We start from the raw sequence: 26,938 nt of genomic DNA, 5'->3' as shown, positions 1-26,938 counted from the left end.
CATATTTTATCCGCAGCAAGTCTAAAAATACAAAAATTTCTTATGATGAATAGTCAGCATCCAGGAAATTTCTCCACAGATGCTGTTTGATCTTTTGAGATTTTACAGTATTTTCTGTTTTGATGTTGGTTGACTTTCCACTCTTGCTCTCAGGGGTTAGACTCTACTCCTTTTTTTTGCTAATAGAGATTACCAGAAATTGGAATTTTAAAACAAATACATAATATTAATCTAAGCCCACTTATTGTTTCTCCCAGACCCATCAGACCTGGAATTAGTGAAAAGCAAAAGACTTTTGAAGATCTTGTTGAAGAACTACTTAAGGTCGATTCAGAATTAATTCAACAGGATCCACAGGTAAGAAAGTCATTTTCCTTGGTGCCAAACACAATTGTATTGTTGGTTGAAGTGATTCTATAATTTCAACATTCAAGAAAGATGCATAGAAATCAGGTGCCAAGTAATTCCACTTAATATTAACCATTGAAAGAAGTTCCTACAAAGGATCAGTAGTAATCAGGGAGAGTTTGGATTTTAATGTCAACAATGAGTATGTTTATGATTAAGTGGGAAGTTAAAATATTAAATATTTCAAACCTGAACCTAATTCATTTGAACTCTCTCTTTTCCAGTTTTAATGGAGGTGAGATGGAGGGATATGGGCAAGTAACCACCTTGTTCTCAGGAGATATATAGGAAGGATATTGTGAAACTTGAAAGGGTTAAGAAAAGACTGACAAGGGTATTTCCAGGGTTGGTGAGTTTGAGCTACAGGGAGAGGCTGAATAGGCTGGGGCTATTTTCCCTGGAGCATTGGAGGCTGAAGCGTGACCTTATAGAGGTTTGTAAAGTCATGAGGGGCATGCATAAGGTGAATAGCCAACGTCTTTTTCCCAGGGTAGGGGAGTCCAGAACTAGAGGAAATAGGTTTAAGGTGAAAGGGAAAGGTTTAAAAGGGACCTAAGGAGCAACCTTTTCATGCAGAGGGTGGTACCCATGTGGAATGAACTACCAAAGAAGGTGGTGGAGGCTAGTACAATTACAACATTTAAAAGGCATCTGGATGGGTACATGAAGAGGAAGGGTTGAGACGGGTATGGGCCAAATGCTGGCAAGTCAGACTAGATTAATTTAGGATATCTGGTCGGTGTGGACGAGTTGGACTGAAGGGTTTATTTCCGTGCTGTACATCTCTATGACTCTATGACTCTAGTAGAGTTTTTAAGTATTCTAATTAGATTCCATGTCTGGTATCCTGCCTCCATTCTAAATTTGTATTCTGTTGGCCACTTTGCATGAGTCTTGGGAATGTGGCTGCTGAAGGTGGGTGAAGACTGCTTGATCTAGCAAGTGTGTGTCTTTCTAGCAATGCTATGAGCCAGTGGAAGCAAGAGGGCTTCCTCTCAGTGGCCCGTACTTGCCTGCAAAACTCACCTGTAATGAACCACGTATGAAATGCGACCTTTAATAAATGATACTTCTCAAAATAAGTATAGAATTCTTGTGGAATTGTAGGCGTTGCAGGCACCAGTGACCCCGGTTCCATTTCACTCTTGGGTGACTGTCTGTGTGGAGTTTGCACGTTCTCCCCATGTCTGCTTGGGTTTCGTCCAGGTGCTCTGGTTTCCTCCCACAGTCCAAAGACGTGCAGGCTAGGTGGATTGGCCACGCTAAATTGCCCGTAGTGTTCAGGGATGTGTAGCTTAGGTGGGTTATAGGGGGATGAGTCTGGGCGGGGTGCTCCGAGGGTTGGTGTGGACTTGTTGGGCTGAAGGGCCTGTTTCCACATTGTAGGGATTCTATGATCTATGATATCAGTTCCTAAAAAATGTTGAGGTCTCCTATCTCAGGCTTCTGTATTGACTTTCCTAAGTCAATACAATGGCACCTTTTACTCTCTTATCTGTATCAGTGTGTAGTAAAGGCTAAAAAATGGCTCCAAGCATGAGTTGAAATGAAAGATGATATTGAGCTAAAGTGACGGACAAGGGGAATATGAGCCCCTGGCACTTTGGTTACCTGTTCTCAGGTTGTTGACTAGAGCTTTTTGAATAAATGGAACAAAATCAAAGTTGCTGGAAAAGCTCAGCAGGTCTGGCAGCATCTGTGAAGGAAAAAACAGAGTTAACATTTCGGGTCCAGTGACCCTTCATCAGAACTCCGATTGACATAAGTTGAAGCTTCAACCCTTCGAAATAAAGTCTATTAACAGGTGCTCAGAGACAAGGGAAAAAGGACTACTTCCACCGCTTCAGGTAGATGAAGATTAAGTAAAGCATGTCCTAGACTACTGAAGAGAATACAGGCACTACAAGCTACAGAGATCAACATACTCTGTTATTCTGTAGGATCAGTAAATTACTCTCACCTGTCATGGGCTGTATATTTTTCCTATCTATTTAGATTATGCATCATTTTTAAACTGTTGTAACTTAATAAACTACCTGAAAACCGTTTATTAATTCTTGACCACCTATTTTGGTAACTTGTGATTCTCAAATCTTATAACTTAATCCAACATTCCTTTCCCATTATATGATTTCCTACCCTCAAGCCACAAAATCACAGAACCAGTCTTTCCAATTTCCCCCGGCCCTTCCATTTCCCAGCAGCTCATAATTGTGACAACAAGCCAACCCCTCAATCTGGCTGGCAATAGTGGAAAATGGAAACAAAAATATGTTCATTGGCTCCTGTTGTTAAATTCTGCAGGACCTAAGGCAAAGCTAATCTTGTGTTATTCCTGAATGCAAAACAGCTCCTCCTCTGCCTCCCCATGTGAATCAGATCCAATAGATCAGAAAATGTATTATAATCAGTACCAACTGATGTTACAGAATTTAGAGATCTGAGATGAAACATCGAATAAGGAAGCAAATAGCATTAAAGAAATGAACTGGGTATTAGTGAATATCTTGACCTTCAAGACAGTGATAACATAATGGATCGGCTACACAGCATCATCATCATAATTTAGTACTGCAAGATATCTGATTGGAGATGGAACTCAATCATTGTATACTGACTGTTGATCACTGTGGCCTGCCTTTTGTCCTTTCTGAAAGCATGAAAGTCAACTATAACAGTATTATCCAAAGGGTGTGAGAACATGATCAATAACCTTGATGCTTGGTCAAGTGGTATCTGCCAGTAACTTCTGCTGGCATTAGTGGTGAAGAATTTTTCTGGCCATTTTCTAATCTATGACAACATTGTTTCTGTCACCTGCTGCATGGCCAGTATGGCATCTGGTTTGTTACCAATGTCTGGCTTGGTTTGTGACAAAAAAAAACTTCAGATGCTGGAATCCAAGGTAGACAAACAGGAGGCTGGAAGAACACACCAAGCCATGCAACATCGGGAGGAAAGGAGCAGTCAACGTTTCGGATATATTCCTCAGGACTGGATGTGGGGGTGGGCGAGTTGCAGTTAAAGAGACTGGGAGAGAAGTGGAGGCAGAATGGTAGTGATAGGTATGACCAGGTTGGTTGATGGGACTGATGAATCCAGTTGGTGACTGGAAGGGAGGGTTGAAGTTGGAATGGAAGGAAGAAGGTGGCGGCTGGAAGGGGAGCCAAGGGATGGGTAGAAATGTTATTTGAAACTGGAGAGCTCAGTGTTGAGTCCTCCAGGCTGTAGGGTGCCCAGGCTGAAGATAAGTTGTTATTCTGCAAATTTGTGTTGCAAATCTCTGTGACACTGGAGAAGGCCGAGGGCAGACATGTCGGACGGGGAGTTGAAATGGGCGGTGACCGGGAGGTTAGGTTGGCTATTACAGGCCAGGCTCGGCAAAACAGTCACCTAGTCTACACTTGGTCTCACCGCTGTAGAGAAGACCATATCAGGAGCAACAGATGCAATAGGTTAGGTTGGAGGAGAAGTAGGTGAAGCTCTGTCTCACTTGGAAGGACTGTTTAGGGCCCTGAATGGAGGTGAGGGAGGTGGTGTGTGGGCAGGTGTTGCATCTTTTACAGTTACAGGGGAAGGTACCGGGTGGGTTGGAGTGGTTGGTGGGGAGTATGGCATGAACTAAGAGGTTGCGAAGGGAATGGTCCTTGCGGAAGGCAGAGGAAGTTGGGGAGAGGAAGATGTTCCGGGTGGTGGGATCTAATTGGAGTTGGTGGAAGTGTTTGAGGATGATACGCTGGATGAGGAGGCTGGTGGGGTGGAAAGTGAGGACAAGGAGACCCTGTCTTAATTATATTTGGAGGGGAGTGGTTAATAGCTGTGGAGTGCGGAATGAAGGAGGCACGGTGGAGGGCTGTCTGAATGACAGAGGAGGGGAAAAGAGCGTTGTTCGAAAAAGGTGGACATCCGGGATGCTTGGGGGTGGAATGTCTCCTCATCAGAGCAGAGGCGATGGAGATGGAGGAATTGGGAAAACAGAGGAATTGGGAACACTCCCCCTCCGACATGTCCATCCTCGGCCTCGTCCCATGTTGCAGCAACTCACAACGCAAATTTGAAGAACAACACATTATCTTCTGCCTGGACACCCTACAGCCTGGAGAACTCAACATTGAGTTCTCCAATTTCAAATACCCTTCTCACCCATCCCCTGGCTCCCCTTCCAGCCCAATCTGCTCCCTTCCATTCCACCTTCTGACCCTCCCTTCCAGCTACCAACCGGATTCATCCCTCCCATCAACCAATCAGATCGTACCTACAATCAGTGTCCACCTATCACCACCATTCTTCCTCCACCCCTCCCCTACCTCTTTATCTGTAGACCCCCCTACCCCCACATCCAGTCCTGAGGAAGGGTTATACCCAAAACGTTGACTGCTCCTTTCCTCCAGATGCTGCCTGGCTTGCTGTGTTCTTCTAGCCTCCTGTTTGTTTACCTCGGGCTTGGTTTGTCCCTGTTCTTTTAATGTACGGTAGATCTTGTCTCACTTGCTGTATCAATTATCTGGACATAAGCATTTATTAAAAATTTGTTTGTGGGACGTGGGCATCGCTAGCTGGCTTGTATTTATTGTCTATACCTAGTTGCCCTTGAAGAGACTTTATAATGATTGTTACAACTGAATGTCTTGCTAGGCCATTTCAATGGTGATTGAGAGTCAATCACATTGCTGTGGGTCTGGAGTCACATGCAGGCCAGACCAGGTGAGGATGGCAGATTTCCTGAAGGACATTAGTGAACCAGATGGGATTTTCCAACAATCGACAATGGTTTCATGGTCATCAGTAGATTCTTAATTCCAGTTTTATTTTTATTCCACCATCTGTCACAGCGGGATTCAAACCTGGGTCCCCAGAATATTTGCTGTATTTCTGGATTAATAATCTAATGATAATACAACTAGGTCATTGCCTCCCCTAAAGTAATGATAAAGTAGTTCCAACTGTTTAGTCACTCTATATACATTACTAGACTCCTCCTTAGGAACATGCTTCTCCATGTACAGACTGTTACTTCTCTCTGTCTCCTGTTCAGACCATTGCTTGTCTGATGCGCCCATCATCAGTTACATCTTTTTCTCATTTACATTTACCTTTTACTCCAGAAAAGAAGATGCTTATGTTTGTGCGTGAGACCAGAGTAGTGGTCATGAATTTAAGAAAATAAGCAATAAATCCAAAGTAGAATTTACCAGTTACAAAACTTGCAAAATGCCACAAGGATCAGTGTTGGTGCCTCAGCGATTAGTTAGTTAGACAAAACGATAGTGTAACATATCCAAGTTTGCTGACGATGTAAAGCTAGGTAGGACTGCAAGATGTGAGGAAGGCATAGAAGCTTTAGAGACATACCAACAGATTGATGGACAACAGAATGGTAACTGGAATATAATGTGGAGAAATGAGGAGACAGTGGTGCAGTGGTAAAGTCACTGAATTAGTAACCCAGAAGCCTATGCTACTATTGTAAGGATATGGATTAAAATCCAGTACAGTAACTGGTTCAATTAAAATTCAGTCAATAACTTTGAAATTGAACAAATGAAACTGGTGACCATGAAACTATCATTGATTGTTGTAAAACCCATTTGGTTCACTAATATCCTTTAGGGAAGAAAATCTGATGGTTTTGTTTCCATGTGACTCCAGACCCACTGCAATGTGGTTGGCTCTTAACTGTTCTTTGAAGTTGTCTGGTAGTCATTCATTTCGAGGCATGTAGGGATGGGAAACAAATTCTAACATTGCCAATGAAGCCCATGTCCCACGGTCCCATGAAAGAATGAATAAAAAAAAGTTCACTTTGATTGTAAGAATGCAGAATATTTTTTAAAAACAGTTTGAACTTGTATACAAAAGCAGAAATTGCTGGAGAAATTCAGCAGGTCTGGCAGCATCTGTGGAGAGAAAGCAGAATCAACATTTCTGGTCTAGTGACCCTTCATCAGACAATTGAAGGGTCACTGGACCCAAAATGTTGAGTTGCCAGAGTTGCTGAATTTATAGAGTCACAAAGTCACACAGAACAGAAACAGATCCTTCGGTCCAACCAGTCCATGCCGAACATAATCCCAAACTAAACTAGTCCCACCTGCCAGTTCCTGACCCATATCCCTCCAAACCTTTCCTGTTCATGTACTTATCCGAATGACTTTTAAATTTTGTAATTGCAACCATCCAACAATTTCTGTTTTTGTTTTAGAATTTCAGCCTCTATAGTTTGATGTTTTATTTTAATGTTGAACTTGTAAATGTTAACATTCGAAAAGCCTAAGTCTATTTGTACAAGGAACTTGGAAAATCAGTATGCAGGTACACAAGTACTTGGGAAGGTAAATAGCATGTGGCTTTTATCTTGTCTCTTATGTTCTTGTGAGAGTGCTTGGAATGTAGAACTTGCTACCATAAGGAGTCATTAAGACAAATAGAAGATGTAATTCTTGGGAGAGTTAGATAAACACATAATGTAGAAAGGAAAAGAAGGATATGTTCATGGAATTAGATGAAGAAAGATGAAAGGAGACTTGTGTGGAATATAAACATAGGCATGGAAATATTAGGGTGAATGACCTGATTCTGTTTCTGTAAATACTATATTATGCCATGTAAAGGAACATCAAAAAAGAGAGAACTGGAGGTGCCAAGCACAGAGACAGTGTTTTCAGCAGCAGATGAACGTAGGCAAGCATAGAGATGAGTATTTTTACAACTTTGGAGTAAAATGTCTTCATGCTGGAGATGATTTGAAGATTCAAAATCAACTTAGGATGAAATAGCTGAGGTTAAAAATATTAGGGTTAAACCTGAGGCAGAAAATGAAGAGAGGTAGAATCAATGATCTGTGTATGGAATTTAAGGCAGGGTTGATGGTGGCTAAAGTTTTCTCAATATTTAACTAGAGACAATTAAAGACTGAATGTTAAACAAGCAATCTGACAACATAGTGACAGCAGAAAGTTGGAGGGAGGTGGTGGAGAGAAAGAAAAGGGTGATTAAGAAACTATTTAGTATGCTTACCTTCATTGCTCAAACCTTTGAGTGTAGGAGTTGGGACATCATGTTGAGATCGTACAGGACTTTCGTGAGGCCTCTTCTGGTGCCATGCCCTGTTATGGGAAGGATATTATTAAGCTGGAGAGGGTTCAGAAAATATTTACCAGGATATTGCTAGGAATGGAGGGTTTGAGTTGTAAGGAGAGGCTGGGTAGGTTGGGACTTTCACTGGAGCATAGGAGATTAAGAAGTGACATTATAGAGGTTTATATAATCATGAGGGCTATTGATAAGGTGAACAGAAGGTCCTTTTCCCTAAGGTTGGGAATTTCAAGTCGAGGGAACTAGGGGACATATTTTTCAGGTGAGAGAAGAAAGATTTAAAGAAAACATGAAGGGTAACTTTTTTACAGTGGAATGTTCGTGTATGGAATGAACTTCCAGAGAAAGTGGTGAATGAAGGAACAGTTTCAATGTTTAAAAGACATTTGGATAAGTACATGAATAAGAAGTGTTCAGAGGGATATGGGCCAAGTGCAGGCAGGTGGGACTAGTTGACTTTGGGATATGGTCAACATGGACTAGTTAGACCGAAGGGTCTGCTTCCATGCTGTATGACTATATGACTTTGACTCTATAACTGGGTGTCTTCACCATGCATTTTTTTTATTTTCTCAGCTATACCTCTTCTTTTCTCTGCATGTCCTAAACAAAAGCACACTCTCCAGCACTTTCCCAACCTGATGTCTATTTCTACTGCTAAATTTCTCACCTCACCTGCCCCCCACCAACTAAGCCCACTATAGATTGCTCTGTTGACTCTTCCTCTACACTGAGATAGTTATCCTCCTTTGGAGGTCAGTCAGAGCAATGACAACAGCAGCAACTGAGCAAAGGAGAGTGAATCCAAGGGTGAACAGCAGCAGTGGTAGCAGGATAAATATTTGAGAAGCGTGGCCTGGACCAAGGTGAGTCCAAGCAGCAACAGTAGCAGCAACAGAATGAAGGAGAATGAACCTGGGTCTGTGTGGATCTGAATCTAGGGAGGGAGCTCCGGAGGTGACATCACGATTCAAAAAGTTATATAGGCTTGGCGCTCAAGAACCAGGTTTGCAGACTGAGTGAGTAGTGCTTGGAGAGAGATAAAGTGCTTACTTTTTATTGATATAGTCTGCTAGGAATAAAGAATGGGAGCGAGAGACCTGACTTTGGTGACTAGTGAGTCAGGTTGCATAATCAGTTCCTGGATTATTGTCTGTAGCTGATAAGGCTGACTTTGTTGATAGTTTAGTGGAATGCTTCTCCTGCAATATGCGGAAAATCCTGGACACTTACATGAAGTTGTGGATGGACTCACTATTGAGCATCCATAAGGTTGAGAATGTTGTGGATAGCAGATTTAGTGAGCTGGTCACACCATTACTAAGAGATACACGGATACAGAAGAGTTGGGTGACCACCAAGGAGACTGGTAAGCCTGGCAGGTAAAGCATTCCTACCAGTGAGGGCAGGAATAGAAAGATAGTACATTTAAATATGTGGCTAAAGATCTGTTGTAGGAGGAAGAGCTTTAGGTATGTAGATCATTGGAATGTCTTCCAGGGCAAGTGGGACTTGTATGAGAAAGACAAGTTGCGCCTAAACTGGAGGTGCACCAAAATCCTGGCAAGGAGGTTTGCTAGTGCTGTACGGGAGAGTTTAAATCTCCTGTGATATTCCCCTCTCAAACAGGTATGATGTTTTGGATACTGTTGTAGGGGGTGGCCTCTTGGGAAAGCAGCAGCAGCCAGATCAGTGACATCAATACTGAAACTGTTATATAGTGGGGAGGGTTGAAAGTGTAGGTGAGGCAGTAGTGAAAGGAGACTGTACAGTCAGGGGCTAACGTTTCTGTGGCTGCAAAAGAGACTCAACGATGGTGTGTTTCCTCATTGGTGCCAGGGTCAACGATGCTTCAGAGTGGGCACAGGAAGGGGAAGGGAGGGTGATCAGCTAGCGATTGTGGTTCATTTTGGTACTAATGATATAGGCAGAAAGAGAGATGAGGTCATGTAAAGGGAGTTCAGGAAGTTAGGTAGGAAGTTAACCAGTAGGACCTCCTGGGTTGTAATCTCCGGGTTACGTCCTGTGCCACATACAAGTGAGGGTAGGAATAGAAAGATAGTACAGTTAAATATGTGGCTAAAGATCTGCTGTAGGAGGGAGAACTATGTAGATCATAGGGATGTCTTCCAGGGCAAGTGGGACTTGTATGAGAAAGACAGTTTGCACCTAACCTGGAGGTCCACCAATATCCTGGCAGGGAGGTTTGCTAGTGCTGCACGGGAAGGGTTTAAATTAGTGTGGCTGGGAAGCAGGTACCGGAGCAGCAGGTCAGCAAGTACAATAACTGAGAAGGAATTAGAGACTGAGGTTAGTTAAGATTAAGAGGAAGAACAGACAGGGAGAGGTTACTGAACATGGCAGGACTAGCAGTCTGAGATGTACTTGTTTTAATGTAAGGAGTCTGACAGGTAAGGCATAAAACAGTATGGAGCTGGAGGAACACAGCAGACCAGGCAGCACCAGAGGAGCAGGAAAACTGATGTTTCAGGTCAGGACCCTTCTTCAGAAATGGGGGAGCGGGAAGGGAGCTCTGAAATAAATAGAGAGAGGAGGGGTGGGACTGGGGAAGGTAGGTGGGATGGTGATAGGTGAGTGCAGGTAGACAGTGGTGGGGATTGGTCAGTGAGATGGGAGGAGCGAATAGGTGGGAGAGAAGACGGACAGGTCACGGAGGTGGGGATGAGAGGGAGGGTTGGTCATGGGATGAGCCCTGGGGTGGGAAGATTTTGAAACTAGTAAAATTCACATTGAGACCATTTGGTTGTAGGCTTCCAAGGTGGAACATGAGGTGCTGCTCCTCCAGTTTCCGGGTGGCGATGTTGTGACACTGGAGGAGGCCCAGGTTGGACGTGTTGTCCAGAGAGTGGGAGGGGAAGTTGAAGTGGTTCGCGACTGGGAGGTTTTGTCGTTTGTCATGAACCAAGCATAGGTGTTCTACAAAGCGGTCTCCAAGCCTCTGCTTGGTCTTACCGATGTAGAGGAGGCCACATCGGGAGCAGCAGATACAATAGACTACATTAGCGGATATGCAGGTGAACATCCGTCTGATGTGGAAGGTTTTTTTGGGTCCTTGGATGGAGGTGAGGGGAGAGGTGTAGGGGCAGGTGTAGCACTTCCTGCGGTTGCAGGGAAAGGTGCCGGGGGTGGTGGGGCTATCGGGGAGTGTGGAGCGGATAAGAGAGTCGCGGAGAGAGCGGTCCCTAAGGAAGGCAGATAGGGATGGGGAGGGAAATATGTACTTGGTTGTGGGGTCAGATTGCAGGTGGCGGGAGCAGCGGAGAATGATACGTTGAATCCAGAGGTTAGTGGGGTAATACGTGAGGACAAGTGGGATTCATCTTTGTTTTTGTTGCGGGGAGGGGATATGAGGGCAAAGATGTGTGAAACGCAAGAGATGTAGTCAAGAGCATTTTTGACCACTGAAGGGGGGAAGTTGCGGTCCTTGAAATATTAGGACATCTGGGATGTTTGGGAGTGGAATGCCTCATCTTGGTAGCAGATTTTTTTTTCTTTATTCATTCATGGGATGAGGACATCGCTGGCCAGGCAGCATTTATTGCCCATCCCTAATTGCCCAGCAGGCAGTTCAGAGTCAACCACATTTCTGTGGGTCTGGAGTCAAATATAGGCCAGACCAGGTAAGGATGGCAGTTTCCTTCCCTAAAGGACATTAGTGAACCAGATGGGTTTTTCTGACAATTGCCAATGGGTTCATAGTCATTGTTAGATTCTTAATTCCAGATTTTTTTTTGGAATTTAGATTCAACCATCTGCCATGGCAGGATTTGAACACAAGTACCCAGAACATTACCTGGGTTTCTGGATTAACAGTCCAGCGATAATATCACTAGGCCATCACCTCCCCGATGCGGCGGAAGTGGAGGAATTTGGAATGGGGATTGCATTCTTGCAGGAAGGTGGGTGAGAGGAGGTGTAGTCTAGTTAGCTGTGGGAGTCGGTGGACTTGAAATAGATATCAGTTTCCAGGTGGTCACCAGAGATTGAGACAGAGAGGTCAGGAAGGAGAGAGAGGTATCAGAGATGGTCCAGGTGAACTTGAGGTTGGGGTGAAAGGTGTTAGTAAAGTTGATGAACTGTTCAAGCTCCTCGTGGGAGCACGAGGCAGCGCCGATACAGTCATCGACTGTAATGGAGGAAGAGGTGGGAGATAGTGCCAGTGTAGCTACGGAAGAGGGACTGTTCCACATATCCTCGAAGAGGCAGGCACAGCTTGGGCCCATGCGGGTTCCCATGGCCACCCCCTTAGTCTGTAGGAAGTGGGACGAGTTGAAGGAGAAGTTGTTAAGGGTAAGGATGAGTTCGATTAAGCGGATGAGGGTGTTGGTGGAGGGGGTTGGGCCTGCGGGAGAGGAAGAAGCGGAGGGCTTTTAGGCCATTTGCCTGGGGAATGCAAGTGTATAGGGATTGGACGTCCATAGTGAAGATGAGGTGTTGGGGTCCAGGGAATTGGAAGTCTTGGAGGAGGTGGAGGGCATGGGTGGTGTCCCGGACATAGGTGGGGAGTTCCTGGACCGGGGGGAGAAAACAGAGTCAAGTGGGGCAGGAGCAGGCAGAGACACAGGGTCGCTGGGGCAGTCGGCTTTGTGGATTTTGGGAAGGAGATAGAAACGGGTGGTGCGGGGTTGGGGAATGATGAGGTTGGAGGCTGTGGGTGGGAGGTCACCTGAGGTGGATGAGGTTATGGATGGTCTGGGAAATTATGTTTTGGTGATCAGGGGTGGGGTCATGATCGAGGGGGCGGTAGGAGGAGGTATCAGAGAGTTGGCGCCTGGCCTTGGCAATGTAAAGGTCAGTGCGCTATACCACAACTGCGCCTACCTTGTCCACGGGTTTGAAGGTGAGGTTAGGGTTGGAGCAGAGGGAGCGGAGGGCTGCACGTTCTGTGGGGGAGAGGTTGGAGTGAGTGAAAGGGGTGGAGAGGTTGAGGCGATTGATGTTGCAACGACAGTTGGAAATGAAGAGGTCGAGGGAGGGTAGGTGGCCTTATGGTGGTGTCCAGGAGGATGGGGTGTGTTGGAGGCGGGAGAAGGGGTCTGTAGAGGGTGGGTTAGACTCGCCTTAAAGAAATAGGTGCGGAGGCGGCATAAAGCTGTTCAGCATCCAAGCGTGAACGGTATTCATTGATGTTCAGGTGGAGGGTGATGAAGGTGAGCCCTTTACTGAGGACTGACCGTTTGCCCTCAGTGAGGAGGAGGTCAGCGGGGATGATGAAGACCTGGCAGGGTTTGGGGCTGGGGTTGGCTTAGAGCTGGTGGCTGTGGGGGCGGTGGTCGGAGCGATGTCGGCGGTGCAGGTAAGGCAGATGGACTTGGAGCTTCTGTTAATACATATAACAATAATGTAGCCATTACAGAGACTTGATTGAGAGAGAGAGAAAGAGATAACACTGGTAGCTTAATGTTCTGGGTTTAGATGTTTCAAGCGAGACAGAGAGGGATGTAAAAGATGTGGGGGAGTTGCATTACTGATAAGGGAGAATATGACAGCTTTACTGATGGAGGACACCTGAGAGAGCTCATCCAGCAAAGTTATATGGGAACAGCTCAGGAATAGGAAGGGTGCAGTCACTTTGATGGGAATGTACTACAGGGCTCCCAAAAGCCAGTAGGTGATAGAGAAACAAATATGTGGACAGATTATGGAAAAATGTTAAAACAAGAGTGTTGTTTTGGTGGGTAAGTTTAACTTCCCTTATATTGACTGGAACTCATTTAATGCTAAGAGCTTGGATGGTGGGGGAATTTGTTAAGTGTGTCCAGGACAGTTTTTTGAAACAATATGTAAATAGTCCAACTAGAGGAAGGGCTATACGAGACCTGCATTAGGGGATGAACCCAGCAAGTTGATCAAAGTTTCAGTGGGGGAGCATTTTGTGAACAGTGAGCATAATTTTGTAAGTTTTAAGTGACTAATGGATGAGGATACGAGTAGTCCTCAGGTGAAAGTATGAAATTAGGCAAAGGCTAACTACAACTATATTAAGGAAGAACTGGGAACATAGATTGGGGGTGACAGTATCAGGGTAAATCAACATCTGGTATGCGGGAATCTTTTAAAGGCCAGTTAACTAGCATTCAGGACCAGCATGTTCCTGTGAAAATGAAGGATAAGGATGGCAAGGTTCAGGAACCTTGGATGACAAGAGAAATTAAGACCTGAGTCAAAAAGAAAAATGAGGCCTATGTAAGGTTTGGGAAACTGAAACAGATAGCTCTGGAAGAATACAAAGATAGCAGAAAAACACTCAAGCAAGGAATTAGGAAGGCTAAAAAGGCTGTGAAATGTCTTTGGTAAACAGGATTAATCAAAATCCTATAGCATTTCATACATGTGTAAGGGGCAGGAGGGTAGCCAGAGAAAGGGTAGGTTCACTCAAGGACAAAGGATCGAATTTATGCATGGAGCCAGTAGATGTGTTTGAGGTCCTTAATGAATACTTTGCGTTGGGGTATTCACAAAGGAAAAAGAATTGGTAGATGGTGAGTTTCATGAGGGTTATGTTGATATTAAAAAGGAGGCATTGTGTATTTTGAAAAGCATTAAGGACCTGATGGGATCTATCCCACGATGTTGATAAGGGTAAGTGCGGAAGTTGCTGGGGCCTTGTACGAAATCTTTGTGCCCTGTTTAGTCACAGGAGAGGTCCCAGAGGATTACAGAATAGCCAAAGTTGTTCCTTTGATAAGAAGGGCAACAGGGATAATCTGGGAAATTACAGGCTAGTAAGCCTTACACCAGTGGTAGGGAAATTATTAGAAAAGATTCTTAGGGATAGGATTTATTCACATTTAGAAAAATATGCAGTTATTAGCAATAGGCAGCATAGCTTTATGCAGGGAGGTTTGTCTCTCAAACTTGATTGAGTCACTGAGGAAGTGACAAAGATGATTGATGAGGGCAGGGTAGTGGATGTTATCTACATGGACTTTAGCAACACCTTTGACAAGGTCCCTCACGGCAGGCTGATACAAAAGGTGAAGTCACATGGGATCCACAGTGATCTGGTAAAATGAATGCAGAACTGGCTTAGTCATAGATGATAGAGAGTAGTGTGAAAGGGTGTTTTTCTGTCTAGAGATCTGTGACCAATGGCATTCCACAGAAATCAGTGCTCGGATCCCATATATGTATGGGTTAGAAGAGAATAAAGGTAGCCTGATAAATAAGTTCGTGGAAGACACAAAGATTGCAGATAGTGAGGAGGATTGCCAGAGGATAGAGCAGGATGTAGATAGGCAGGAGACTTGAACGGACAAATGGCAGTTGAAGTTTAATCCAGACAAATGCAAGGTGATGCATTTTGCAAGATCTAGTGCAGGAGGGGGTATATAGTAAATGGCAGAGCCCTTAGTGGCATCAACATTCAGGGAGATCTAGTTATACAGGTCCACACTTACCTGAAAGTGGCAACACAATCGATAAGATGATCAAGAAGGCATATGGCATGCTTGCCTTCATTGGTTGGGGAACAGAGTATAAAACTGGCAAGTCATGTTGAGCTGTATAGAACTTCAGTTAGGCCACATTTGGAATATTGCATTCAGTTCTAGTCACTAACTACCAGAAAGACGTGGAGGCCTTTGGAGATGATACAGAAACAGTTTACCAAGATGTTACCAAGATGTTTGGTAGGTATTAGCTATGAGGAGAGATTAGACAATTTGGTTTGTTTTCAATTGAGCATTGAAGAATGAGAGGTGCCCTGATAGAAGCTTACAAAATTATGAGAGCCATGGATAGTCTTTCTCACAGTACAAATGTCAATTACTAGGGGACATGGGAAAGGGGAAAGTTTAAAGGAGATGTGAGAGGTAATTTTTTTTACACAGAGGGTGGTAAATATCTGGAATGTGCTGCCAGAGGAGGTGATGGAGGCAGATACAATAGCAATGTTTAAGAGGAATTTGACAGATATATGAATAGGCAGGAAATAGAGGGATACAGAACGTGCAGAGGCAAAAGATTCTTAGTTTAGAAAGGCATCGTGTTGGTGCAGTCTTGGTAGGTGGCAGGCTTGTTCCTATTCTGTACTGTTCCTTGTTCTTTGCTGTTCCAACCCACTTCTCCATCCCTAGCCGTCTCCCCGTTTTCCTCCAATCCATCCCCTGGTCTCCACCTACTCTCCTCTTTAAATTTCTCCCTATTTTTCTTAACTCTACCTATGCCTAGTTACATTAACCTACCTTCCACCAATTCAGTTTGACCCACTGAAATGCTTAGCATTTGAATCCCTTTGTAAGATTAAGAAATATATCACAGAAGTACATTAAAAGACGTACATTGATGTACATTAAAGTCTGACAAGCCAGTTTAATCAATGTTATAATTTATAGTCTATTTCAAGCCTGGTACAACAAGGGTGTAATGCAACACCCACCCTTCACTCACCAGAATTATCCATGATGGTAAATAATTTGTTATTTTATCACAGATTGCCAACCAATATTCACACTCGTATATGGTGAGAATATTGCTATTCATTTAGGCTTAACTTTTAATTGCTTGACTAGTCAGGAGCACAGGCTGACCAAAAGCCATGGGATTCTGTAAATAAGGATTCTCCCCTCACTCAGGCCTGTTCTGCCATTCAATAAGATCATGGTCGATCTAATTGTGGCCTCAACTCCGGCCGTCTGACCTCCATAACTCTTGATTCCCTTGTCAATTAAAAGTCTATCTAACCCAGCCTTGAATATATTCAATGACCCAACCTCTTTGTTTCTCTGATGAAGAGAATTCATCAGAATAACGATTCTCTGGGGAAAAAAAACTGTTCATCCCAGACTTAAATGGAAAACCCTAATTTTTAAACAGTGTCTCGAGTTTAATATACCCCTAGAATGGGAAACATCCTTTCAGCATCCATCCAGTGAAATAACCTCAGGATCACCTTTTATTCTCATAAACCCCAATTCACTGCATTGGCTTTCAGTTGGGCATGGAGCTTTTTGATAAAGGTCAACTATGTGGGCAAGTTCTCACTAGTGGGCAGGGGAGGGGGTGTGACCATCTTAAATGTAGGGGAGAGGGAATGATCGAATGTGGCCAGGGGAGAGGGTCAATTGAGGGAGCTGTCAAAATCGTGGATGGAGTGACGAAAAGGACTCCTCAGTAGGTGAGTTAAGTGTGGGAGTTACTGGCTTGGGTGCGAGACTAGGACAAAGGTTATCAGAGACCTTCTGGAGGATAGACTGGAGGCCTAAGCATAGGGATCACATACCTAGTGGAGAGCTGAATGTATTTTATAACCTATGTATGGTGAGTTGGCCAGGTGATGTGGGATGGAGTGTTAAATCAGATTGTGGAGAGGATGAGATTGTACACCTTGTGGAGAAGGACAGAGTGTTCGTGGCATGGTGGTTAAGGGAGTTTCTCAGGTAGGCACAATAGAATCAGGAAGTTGGTGAATAAGTGTGAAAACACTAATTTTTTGGTTTTAGCAAAGTGCTTATCTTAATGTAACTGTTGGGTTCCCTTGTGCTTGAGAATCCCTGCTGATCATAGCAAATCAGGAATATTGAATGACAACGAAGAATTATCAAGTTTAAAGTACTAATCGACCTCCTTGAAGTGGTTTGGCTACCTGGTCAAACTTAGATCAGCAGTCTGAATTGAAAGAATTTAATTTCGACTCCCCCATCCACCATTTTTTGTCAATTAAAATTTTGCCCACATGTCTCAGAAGGATATATGCTTGGATAAATGAAAATCACCTTAGTTTACAGGCCCTCTGGTGAATTCCTATATATTCAGGATTGGGAAATATCACCTTTCTGCTTCCTTTAATAAGACTTAATTGAGTAAGGGGGTTTAAAATAGGAGACTTGATGTGAAATGGTCCTGGGAATTAATATTCTTGTTACAAGAGCAACAAGCACCATTCTGAGACAACATTCAGGGATATTCAAAATCTGTAACATTTACCTCAAATAATGATATCAAGTCTACTTAAATATCTGAGAAGCTGTAAATACCAAAGGTCATAAAGGATTTACTTTACAAATAATCTGAGAAATAGTAGTCAAAATTTAGATGTGGTGTAAAAATGGCTAAAAGATTTTAAAGAAGATACTTTCAGGTAGTTATCTATTTCTAGTGATGAATAATGTCACAACAATGGAAGATCGTTCCAAAGATCTGACCTCATACCAAAGATTTCAGTGCAAGAATAGCACAGAAAAGTTACAGAATCAGAAAAAGATTAGAGAGAATACTGTTGAAAAAAAGAGACATTGTCAAAATGTTTTGTCTACTTGCCAACAAATTAGCACCCTTTTCTCATATAATATAAATTGTTGATCCCTTTGAAATTTGGTATTTTTGCAATTCTATCCAGATAAATATAAGATGAAAAGCTTCAGTGGTATATGTCTTTTTTACAGCAATACTCAATTTTTTGGGGGCAAGAAGCAGTTTTGCTTTAGAAGCTGCCAAACTGGAAAACATTTTTTTGGTTTTGTTCTCTCTATTCTCTCTCACCAGTCATTGACTTGTTAAAGGACTCCCTTGAGAAAGGGACTCCAGTCTGTAAGAAATAAATAAAATATCTCAAGAGGTCTACAGAAGTTGTTTGCATTGACTGATGACTCCAGAATTCACCAGTCTGTAAGGGCATAAGGTATACAGTCCTACGTGCCTGTAATAACCCATTGACAAGGGATTTCATAAAGGCCTAATGTGTATCATTGAAACAATTATAACACTATCAAATTACAATTCTTTTATTTTCTTTTTCTAATTTATTTCTTAACAGTGTCTGTCCATCTTTGTGCGAGTGGGGCTTATAAAGAGGCTTGGAGATCGTAGATATTAATTAGATTGCCTTGTTCATCTGTGTTGTACTAATTTATGTTATTAAGAATATATTGCTGATTTTTGTTTTAGTGTGAGTTGATTTTGGTGTTCTAGATCTGTTATTTTTAAAGTCTGGTTAGGCACAATAAAGCAATTTTGAGGATCATTGAATATTTTAATTTCACTCTGTTGCAAATCCAGTGTTAGGGATGTAGATTTGGTCTGGTTTACTATCTCTGTGTTGTAACAGCACCATAGCATTTCTTAGAATCTGATGCAAAAATAAATCTCTTCAATTGTTCTACAGGATAACAGTGAAATGAAGGTGGCTCCAAAGAAGACTTTCCTGAAGCGTGGAGAAGGCATTGCACGATTTGAGAAGAGCAAAGAAAATATCGTCAAAGAAGAAAACAGGAGTCCAGTTTGCAAATCCACTAAACAGTTTCCTAGAAAAGTTAGTTTTAGCAGTCAACATCAATTTTCCTTACCCTTGCTCAACGAGAATGAAAAGCTTGAGAATAAAAAACAATTAACTTCAAAAATACAAATTGATAGTTCAATCCTTATGGAACCAAAAGCAAAGAAGTCTGTCTCCATTGATAATTCCCTGGAAGACACCAAGATAAAGGATCACACGTTGAAAGAAAAACTGGACGAAATCAAGAATAGTACAGATGAGGGTATTCAAAGTGACATAAATGTAGCAGAACCACCAATCAAGGTTGACTCACTCCATAAATACTCTGATGGAAGGAAGGGTGGATGCCAACATGTTCAGCAGGACAGTGATAAAGGGGATATAACCACTCCAGAGGAATCCCAAGGAAGAATTACTAAAGGAAGTTTAAACTTAAATGTTCTAGAAAGTCAGTACTTGATTGGAGTTGATCCACAATTGAAGAATTGGCCAAATAGTTTTTCTCATGAAAGCATGGAGAGACAGAACCAACGCCAACAAATAGGACAGATTAAGATGAACCAACTACAGGAATCTTCAAATGAACAGCCATGTTTCAGTAACATTTCTCTTCTGGAATGCTTAAGTATTAAGAGAACAGAGAATACAGACCAGGCAACTAAAATGGTCCAACAGCAGGCAGAGAAAGCCCAAAATGAAGATGTAGCCAGTGTCACAGATTCCAGAAAATTGCTTGACAGAATAAGTCCAAGCATAGGCTTTAAGAAAATAAATGACAAAATAATTCAAGTTGCTACTGACGGCCTACTGTGCCAGAGTGCAAGTTTTGGAAACCAGCAAATAAAAGATCATGATATAGATAGTTTTGAAACTACGGGATTAGTACCACTTGCGAACAATGAACATAGTATGGGCTTTGTTTTAAAGAATGATGGTCTATGTTGTGGTGCATCTAATGCTGAAACAAACAGTACTGGCAATGAAGACGTTGGTCCAAAATCTCAGTACCACCAACAACCCATGACAGAAATTCTACAAAATTCTGGTCAGACTGACAAAAACTTAGACTTGTCAGATGATGCCGACTATGCGAGTGATGCTCCAAGTGCAATAGAAGAAATGAATACAATAGTTCAAACTTCTCAGCACTCTATATATTCTAGGTCAATAGCTGGAACGTCTACCATGAAACATAATGCACTGAGCAGCACAAGTAGCAGTGAAAATGAACCCTTAGAGCTCAAGACAATTGAAAGAAGATTTCCTTTTCCAAGTAATAGGCCAAGAAGAAATAAAAACAAGGTTATGAAAAGGAAGGCAAACTTTGTAAAAAAATGTGGCAATAGTTTTATGAACACTCAAACTTGTGATTCTACAGAACCAGATCTGATGCAACTTTCTACCGCTGGTCAGTCAGCAGTACTTCATTCTCAACTAAAGGTGTCAAGAAACTCTGATCTTCCAGTGCAGGTGAACTCAAGAAGTGCAAATGTTCAAGGTACGTATCTGTGAAATGAAATGATTCACATTAACACTTAAGCCTGTGTCCAAATACTAAGCGGCTACAATTCATAACTTTGCTCATTTTAGCAAGTAGGGTATGGTGGAATGTACATAGGAAGTTCCATCATTGGAGGAGAATCTCTGAGGAGTGAGGAAGATATATCCTGATGTACTGCTTATAACTTTGATTAAAGATTGACGGAAACCCTGAGCATTTGATGCAAATTACCCTGCTTACACCACTTGACTGCTGCAACTTGGTGATGATAATCCTGATAACTTTGAAACAGCAGAATTGCAGATAAACAAATTATGGTCATTACCAAAAGTTACCTATTCTGATACACGCTATAGTATTTAAATGGATTTATGTATAAAGTCATTCTCAAGTAAAGTCTTTGAAAGATTAAAAGGAGAAAAATAACATGACTATATTGCCGTACCATCCTTTTATGATAATTAATCTCCCACAATGTTTGCCAAAATTAGAAAATTACATGTGTATACTAAATGTGTTACATTTTGCCAATGCATACATAGTTGCAATACTCTTATAATAAACAGGGAAAAATGTCAAAACAGGCCCTTTCTTATTAATGTATCAGCATGGCCAAGTAATACTACTGTAGATTCTTCAACACATAAGGGTGGAGTTTCAGTTTGGATGCAGTCAGTAATTCCAAAGCAAAACTGTCAGTTTTGCAAATCATTTGCATATCACTGAATGCAATATCTGCAATGAATCAACAGGCTTGGGTGGTGTTTTAATTTTTTTTTGTACTGTTCTTGTAATATTTAAGACTGCTAACTCGGTTTGATTTGCTAAAATGGGTTGGTCACAATAAACACATATTAGTCATGCTTTCTATTAGTAACTCACTTTAATTATTTTAAAAAGCATTTTCAAAGTAGATTGGGGTAAAATAGTCAGTCCTTATTTTATAAGAACATTCATTTCAACAGTAGTTAGTAATGTCTTTGCATCCTAAAGTTCAAAATTAATTTTTGGATCCTCCTTGAAAGCCTACAAATGAATAGAAACTTCCAGTGATGATTAATTCAATTTAGGATCAGTGTTTCCTTTAAAATGTAGCTGTTGAGCAAGGCTAGTTTTACAATATATGATCCCTTCAGATTTATCTTTCCTGGTCAAAATTATGTGGAAACTTCAGGCCATAACTTAGATTCTTACGTCCGTGATATACTGAGAGAGTACTGCAGTGTTGGAAATGCCAATGTTTGGATGAGATGGTAAACTCACAACCATCTGCCCTCGGATGTGAATGATATGATGGCATAATTTGAAGAAGAGCAAGGGAGCTCCTCCTAGTGTCTTGGCCAATATTTAGCCCTGACCCTGTATCATTCAGCAAAAGAGTCGACATTATCTCATTGCTTGCTGTGCTCAAGTTGGCAGCTACATTTCCTTTATTACATTTCATGTCTGTAAAAGCAATTTGGGATGTGTTGAAGTTAAGTTAAAACGGAACTCTGATATCTTGGTGATGCCATTCCTTTCTGAGATCATGTGGTTATCGTAGATCAGTGTACAGTAAGCACTACAGAGGGTGGAGAAGAGGTAGAGCAGAGGAGAGAGAAAAGAGGGGTGGAGGAGAGAAAGTGAATAGGAAGGGAAGTAAAAAAATGTTGGACAAAATGAGTGTGAAGAAGGGGGAAGAGTAGAAAGGCAAAGGCAATGTTAAAAAAAAGTAGAGAAAAATAGGAAGAAGAGGACTGAGAAAGAGAGAAAGGAGGGAAAAGGGTGAGATGGAACAGAGAGAGGGGATGAAGAGAAGGGAGTGATCAAGAGATCCTTTTGAAATGTGTGCTTAACGCTTCTAGTTGTTTTCTCTGCCTATAAATATTTAAATGTCTCATCCTTGGTAAAGCATTAAAAAAATTCTGGCACAAATATTAAAGTAACCAGTCTGAATTGACCAGGTTAGATCTGCTTCCCTTTTTGAAAATGAATATTACATTTGCTACTATCCAGACTGCTAGTTATTGTCCATGCTCAATAGAAACTCAAAATTTAAATTCACCTGGTTTCTTAGGATCTTGAATGTTACCTATTAGTTACCTGTTAGTTCTCCTTTTACCTAAATAATTCTCCTCCAAAAGCCTTAGAATATAATATCATCTCCTAAATTTGTACTTATCTTTTCTACAATTCTTTGTTTGAATAATCTCTGTAATCAAATTTCCACCACTGCCCCTGCACTGAAATGGCTGTAATGAAAGTCACAAATGATACCCTGTGTGACACTTGACAGTGCCTCCCAAATCAACATAACTTATTTCAACATGGTTGACTGCACCATTCCCCCATTGTTTGATATCCAACTGCGTGGGAAAACCATCCTTACCTTGTTCCTCTCTTACTTATCCAGCCATTACTTCTGGATTCCAGAAAGGTCTATGCTCTTCTCCTGAGATAGTAGGAACTGCAGATGCTGGAGAATCTGAGATAACAAGGTGTAGAGCTGGATGAATATAGCAGGCCAAGCAGCATCAGAGGAGCAGGAAGGCTGATGTTTCGGGCCTAGACCCTTCTTCAGAAATGGGGGAGGGGAAGGGGTTAAAGGGTCCCTTTCTGGAGGGACCACTCTCTCCGTGACTCCCTTGTCCGCTCCATACACCCCTCCAGCCCCACCACACCCGGCACTTTTCCCTGCAACCGCAGGAAGTGCTACACCTGCCCCTACACCTCTCCCCTCACCCCCATCCCAGGCCCCAAGAAGACTTTCCACATCAAGCAGATGTTCACCTGCACATCTGCTAATGCGGTATACTGCATCCGCTGTTCCCGTTGTGGCCTCCTCTACATCGGGGAAACCAAGTGGAGGCTTGGGGACCGCTTTGCAGAACACCTATGCTCAGTTCGCACTAAACAACTCCCAGTTGTGAACCATTTCAACTCCCCCTCCCACTCCTCAGACGACATGTCCATCCCGGGCCTCCTACAGTACCACAACGATGCTACCCGAAGGTTGCAGGAACAGCAACTCATATTCCACTTGGGAACCCTGCAGCCCAATGGTATCAATGTGGACTTCACAAGCTTCAAAATCTTCCCTCCTGCTACCGCATCCCAAAACTAGCCCAGCTTGTCCCCGCCTCCCTAACCTGTCCTTCCTCCCACCTATCCCCTCCTCCCACCTCAAGCCCCACCCCCATCTCCTACCTACTAACCTCATCCCGCCCCCTTGACCTGTCCGTCCTCCCTGGACTGACCTATCCCCTCCCTAACTCCCCACCTACACTCACCTTTACTGGCTCCATCCCCGCCTCTTTGACCTGTCTGTTTCCTCTCCACCTATCTTCTCCTCTATCCATCTTCTATCCGCCTCCCCCTCTCTCCCTATTTATTTCAGAAACCCCTTCTCCTCCCCCATTTCTGAAGAAGGGTCTAGGCCCGAAACGACAGCCTTCCTGCTCCTCTGATGCTGCTTGGCCTGCTCTGTTCCTCCAGCTCTACACCTTGTTATCTCTGTACTGTTCTCCTTCTCATTTCACATGTATGTGCTTCCCTCTAGCGGCATCAACTGGAATCACAACATTGGATCCCATATTCGTTCAACTCATTCAACCTCTTCATAACCTCTGATTTCTCAAACAAACAAACAAACTAAATTAATCCCACTTGCCTGCATTTTGCCCATATCCATCTAAACATTTCCTATTCATTTACCCGTCCAAATGTCCTTTAAATGTTGTAACCGCACCTGCATCCACCACTTCTTTTGGCAACTCATTTGACACATGAACCACCCTCAGTGTGAAAAAGTTGTCCCTTAAGTCTCTTTTAAATCTTTCTCCACTCACCTTAAAAATATGCCCCCTAGTTTTGAACTCCCCCACCCTAGGGAAAAGACCTTTGCTATTCATCTTACATGCTCACACCTTCTAACTGTAATTTTAATGTTTCCCAAAGCAACTCCATTGTTCTTAGATAATGAGAACACCTTTTCCAACGCCTATGTGCCCTAGCATTCATTTCCTAACAGTTCTAGCATCTCTTAAAGCTACCTGTTCAGTCTTGCTGCAATCTGGGATTCTCTCTAGCATTTTCAGAACCTGCCATAAAGTATTGGTATGACTGCCAACACTGTATGATCCCAAGACCATCTCTAAAGTTAATGAATCAGTTTGCCTGGTAATACTACCTTTCATAACAGTCCTATGCATTGAAAAAACTTATTAATTCATCATGAACAATGACAGAGGAGATGTAGTAATACTCTAAAAATCTTTTGTTTTCAGACACTACAATTTTTGCCATTAAAAATTGCTACTTTCACATTTATAATGGAAAAAGGAAGAGAGTAGCTAATGTAGATATATATGCCACAGACTGGAGAAATTATTATGGAGACTGAAGAAACGGGAGAGACATTGAACAAATATTTCAATCTGTTTTTACAATAGAAAATTGGAGATTACTTACCAGAAATAAAACATAAACTATGGGCTGATAGCAATGAAAAATTAGGATAATTAATAGCAGCACAGAAAATATACTGAAAAGATTTGAGTGACTAACATTTGTCAAACCTCCAGGATCTTATGATCTATGTCTTCAGGTTCTAAAAGAAACAGTAGCAGAGACAGTGGAAGCACAGGCTAATATTTTCCAAAACTTCCTATATTCTCGAATGGTCCATTCAGATTGGAAGTTAGCAAATTTAATGCAACTACTGAAGAAAGGAGGAAGAGAGAAAACAAGAAAACTCCAGGTCAGTTAGCCTAACATCAGTCACAGGGAAGATGCTGAAATTATTTATTAGGGACAAAAACAAAGTTGCTGGAAAAGCTCAGCAGGTCTGGCAGCATCTGTGAAGGAGAAAACAGAGTTAATGTTTCGGGTCCGGTGACCCTTCCTCATTGGAAAACTTCATCAATTTCGCCTCCGATTTCCACCCTGCCCTCACTTTCACCTGGTCTATCTCTGACTCCTCCCTTCCCTTCCTCAACATTTCTGTTTCCATTTCTGGGGATAGACTGGCCACTAATATCCATTACAAACCCACTGACTCCCACAGCTACCTGGACTATACATCCTCACACCCCACTTCCTGTAAAGACTCCATCCCATTCTCTCAGTTCCTCTGTCTCCGTCGCATATGTTCAGATGAGTCCAACTTCGACAAGGGATCCTCCGAAATGTCCACCTTCTTCCTCAACCGAGGATTCCCCAGCTCCATTGTCGACAGGGCCCTCAACCAGGTCCGACCCATCTCCCGCACTTCTGCCCTCACCCCTTCTCTTCCCTCCCGCAACAGCGATAGGGTTCCCCTGATCCTCACCTACCATCCCACCAGCATCCACATCCAGAAGATCATCAGACACCATTTCCGCCACCTCCAGCAAGCTGCCACCACCAGACACATTCCCCTCCCCTCCCTTGTCCGCCTTCCGCAGGGACTGTTCCCTCCGGGACACCATGGTCCACACTTCGTTCACCCCCAACACCTCCCCACAGCCCTACGGCACCTTCCCCTGTAATCGGCGAAGTTGCAACACCTGCCCATTTACCTCCTCCCTCCCCAGTATCCAAGGGCCCAAACATACCTTTCAGCTGAAGCAACACTTCACCTGCTCTTCCAAGAATCTAGTCTACTGCATTCGCTGCTCACAATGTGGTCTCCTTTACATTGGGGAAATGAAGCGTAGACTTGGCGACCGCTTCGCAGAACATCTACGTTCTGCTCGCAAAAAAGACCCTGAACTACCTGTTGCCTGCCACTTCAATGCACCACTTTGCTCCCTGGCCAACATCTCTGTCTCTGGCTTGCTACAGTATTCCAGTGAAGCCCAACGCAAGCTGGAGGAACAACACCTCATTTTCCGCTTGGAGACCCTACAGCCCTCTGGACTCAATATTGAGTTCAATAATTTTAGAGCCTAAACTCTCCCATGTCCCAGCCCCCCACCCCACACACCAGGCCTTGTTACCACATAGCCTGCCATTACACACCCCCTGTTGTTAGTCACTAACAGTCCCCATTAACAACTATTCACCCTCCCAGCCTGATCGTTAGCAACTCCTTTGTCTGTCCAATTGTCTTTCTCTCTCTTTGGGCTCTATCCTATCGTTTACTCCCTACCCCACCCACCTCCCTATTTTCTGCATATAAACTGACGTTTTCCCAGCACCATCAGTTCTCAGGAAGGGTCACCGGGCCCGAAACGTTAACTCTGTTTTCTCCTTCACAGATGCTGCCAGACCTGCTGAGCTTTTCCAGCAACTAAAATGAAGAGACTCTCTGAATCTCCTGTTTATATTTGTCAGCTCAGGGTTCCGTGACTGGCCCAGGTTAACAACCCCAACCAAGGATCTTATTGTCAATAAGACCCTTGTTCATTATCACTGTCATTACTAAATACAATTGGGTGCGATCTTCCAAGCTCTTGAATGACATAGGCAATGATGAAAAATTTGGGAAAATCATGTCAGATGGTCAATGAGGAGATTCTTAATGCTGAGAGCGATAAGTCCCATTTTCCAAACAAATCATAGAATTCCTACGGTTTGGAAACAGGCCATTCGGCACAACAAGTCCACACCAACTCTCTGAAGAGCATTCCACCCTCCTACAATATCCTATCCCTGCCGTTCCCATGGCTAATCCTCCTAACCTATACATCCCTAGACACTACGGGCACTTTAGTATGGCCAATCCACCTAACCTGCAC

The 26,938-nt window shown here is 42.9% G+C and overlaps 1 protein-coding gene across 1 annotated transcript in view; it reads left to right on the top strand.

Moving 5' to 3' along the window:
• LOC109933430 (centromere protein J-like) overlaps positions 1-26,938 on the top strand; it is a 67,939-nt gene that overhangs the window by 20,812 nt on the left and 20,189 nt on the right. The window contains exons 3-4 of the mRNA XM_048600951.1: positions 258-357; positions 18,629-20,237. Of these exons, the coding sequence (XP_048456908.1) occupies positions 258-357; positions 18,629-20,237 (1,709 nt within the window). The remainder of the gene's footprint in view (positions 1-257; positions 358-18,628; positions 20,238-26,938) is intronic.

This window comes from Rhincodon typus, chromosome 9 (genome assembly GCF_021869965.1).
Source record: "Rhincodon typus isolate 14 chromosome 9, sRhiTyp1.1, whole genome shotgun sequence".
Lineage (NCBI taxonomy): Eukaryota > Metazoa > Chordata > Chondrichthyes > Orectolobiformes > Rhincodontidae > Rhincodon > Rhincodon typus.
Note: the sequence above shows the minus strand (reverse complement) of the source record. Positions and strands in the feature narration are given on the sequence as shown.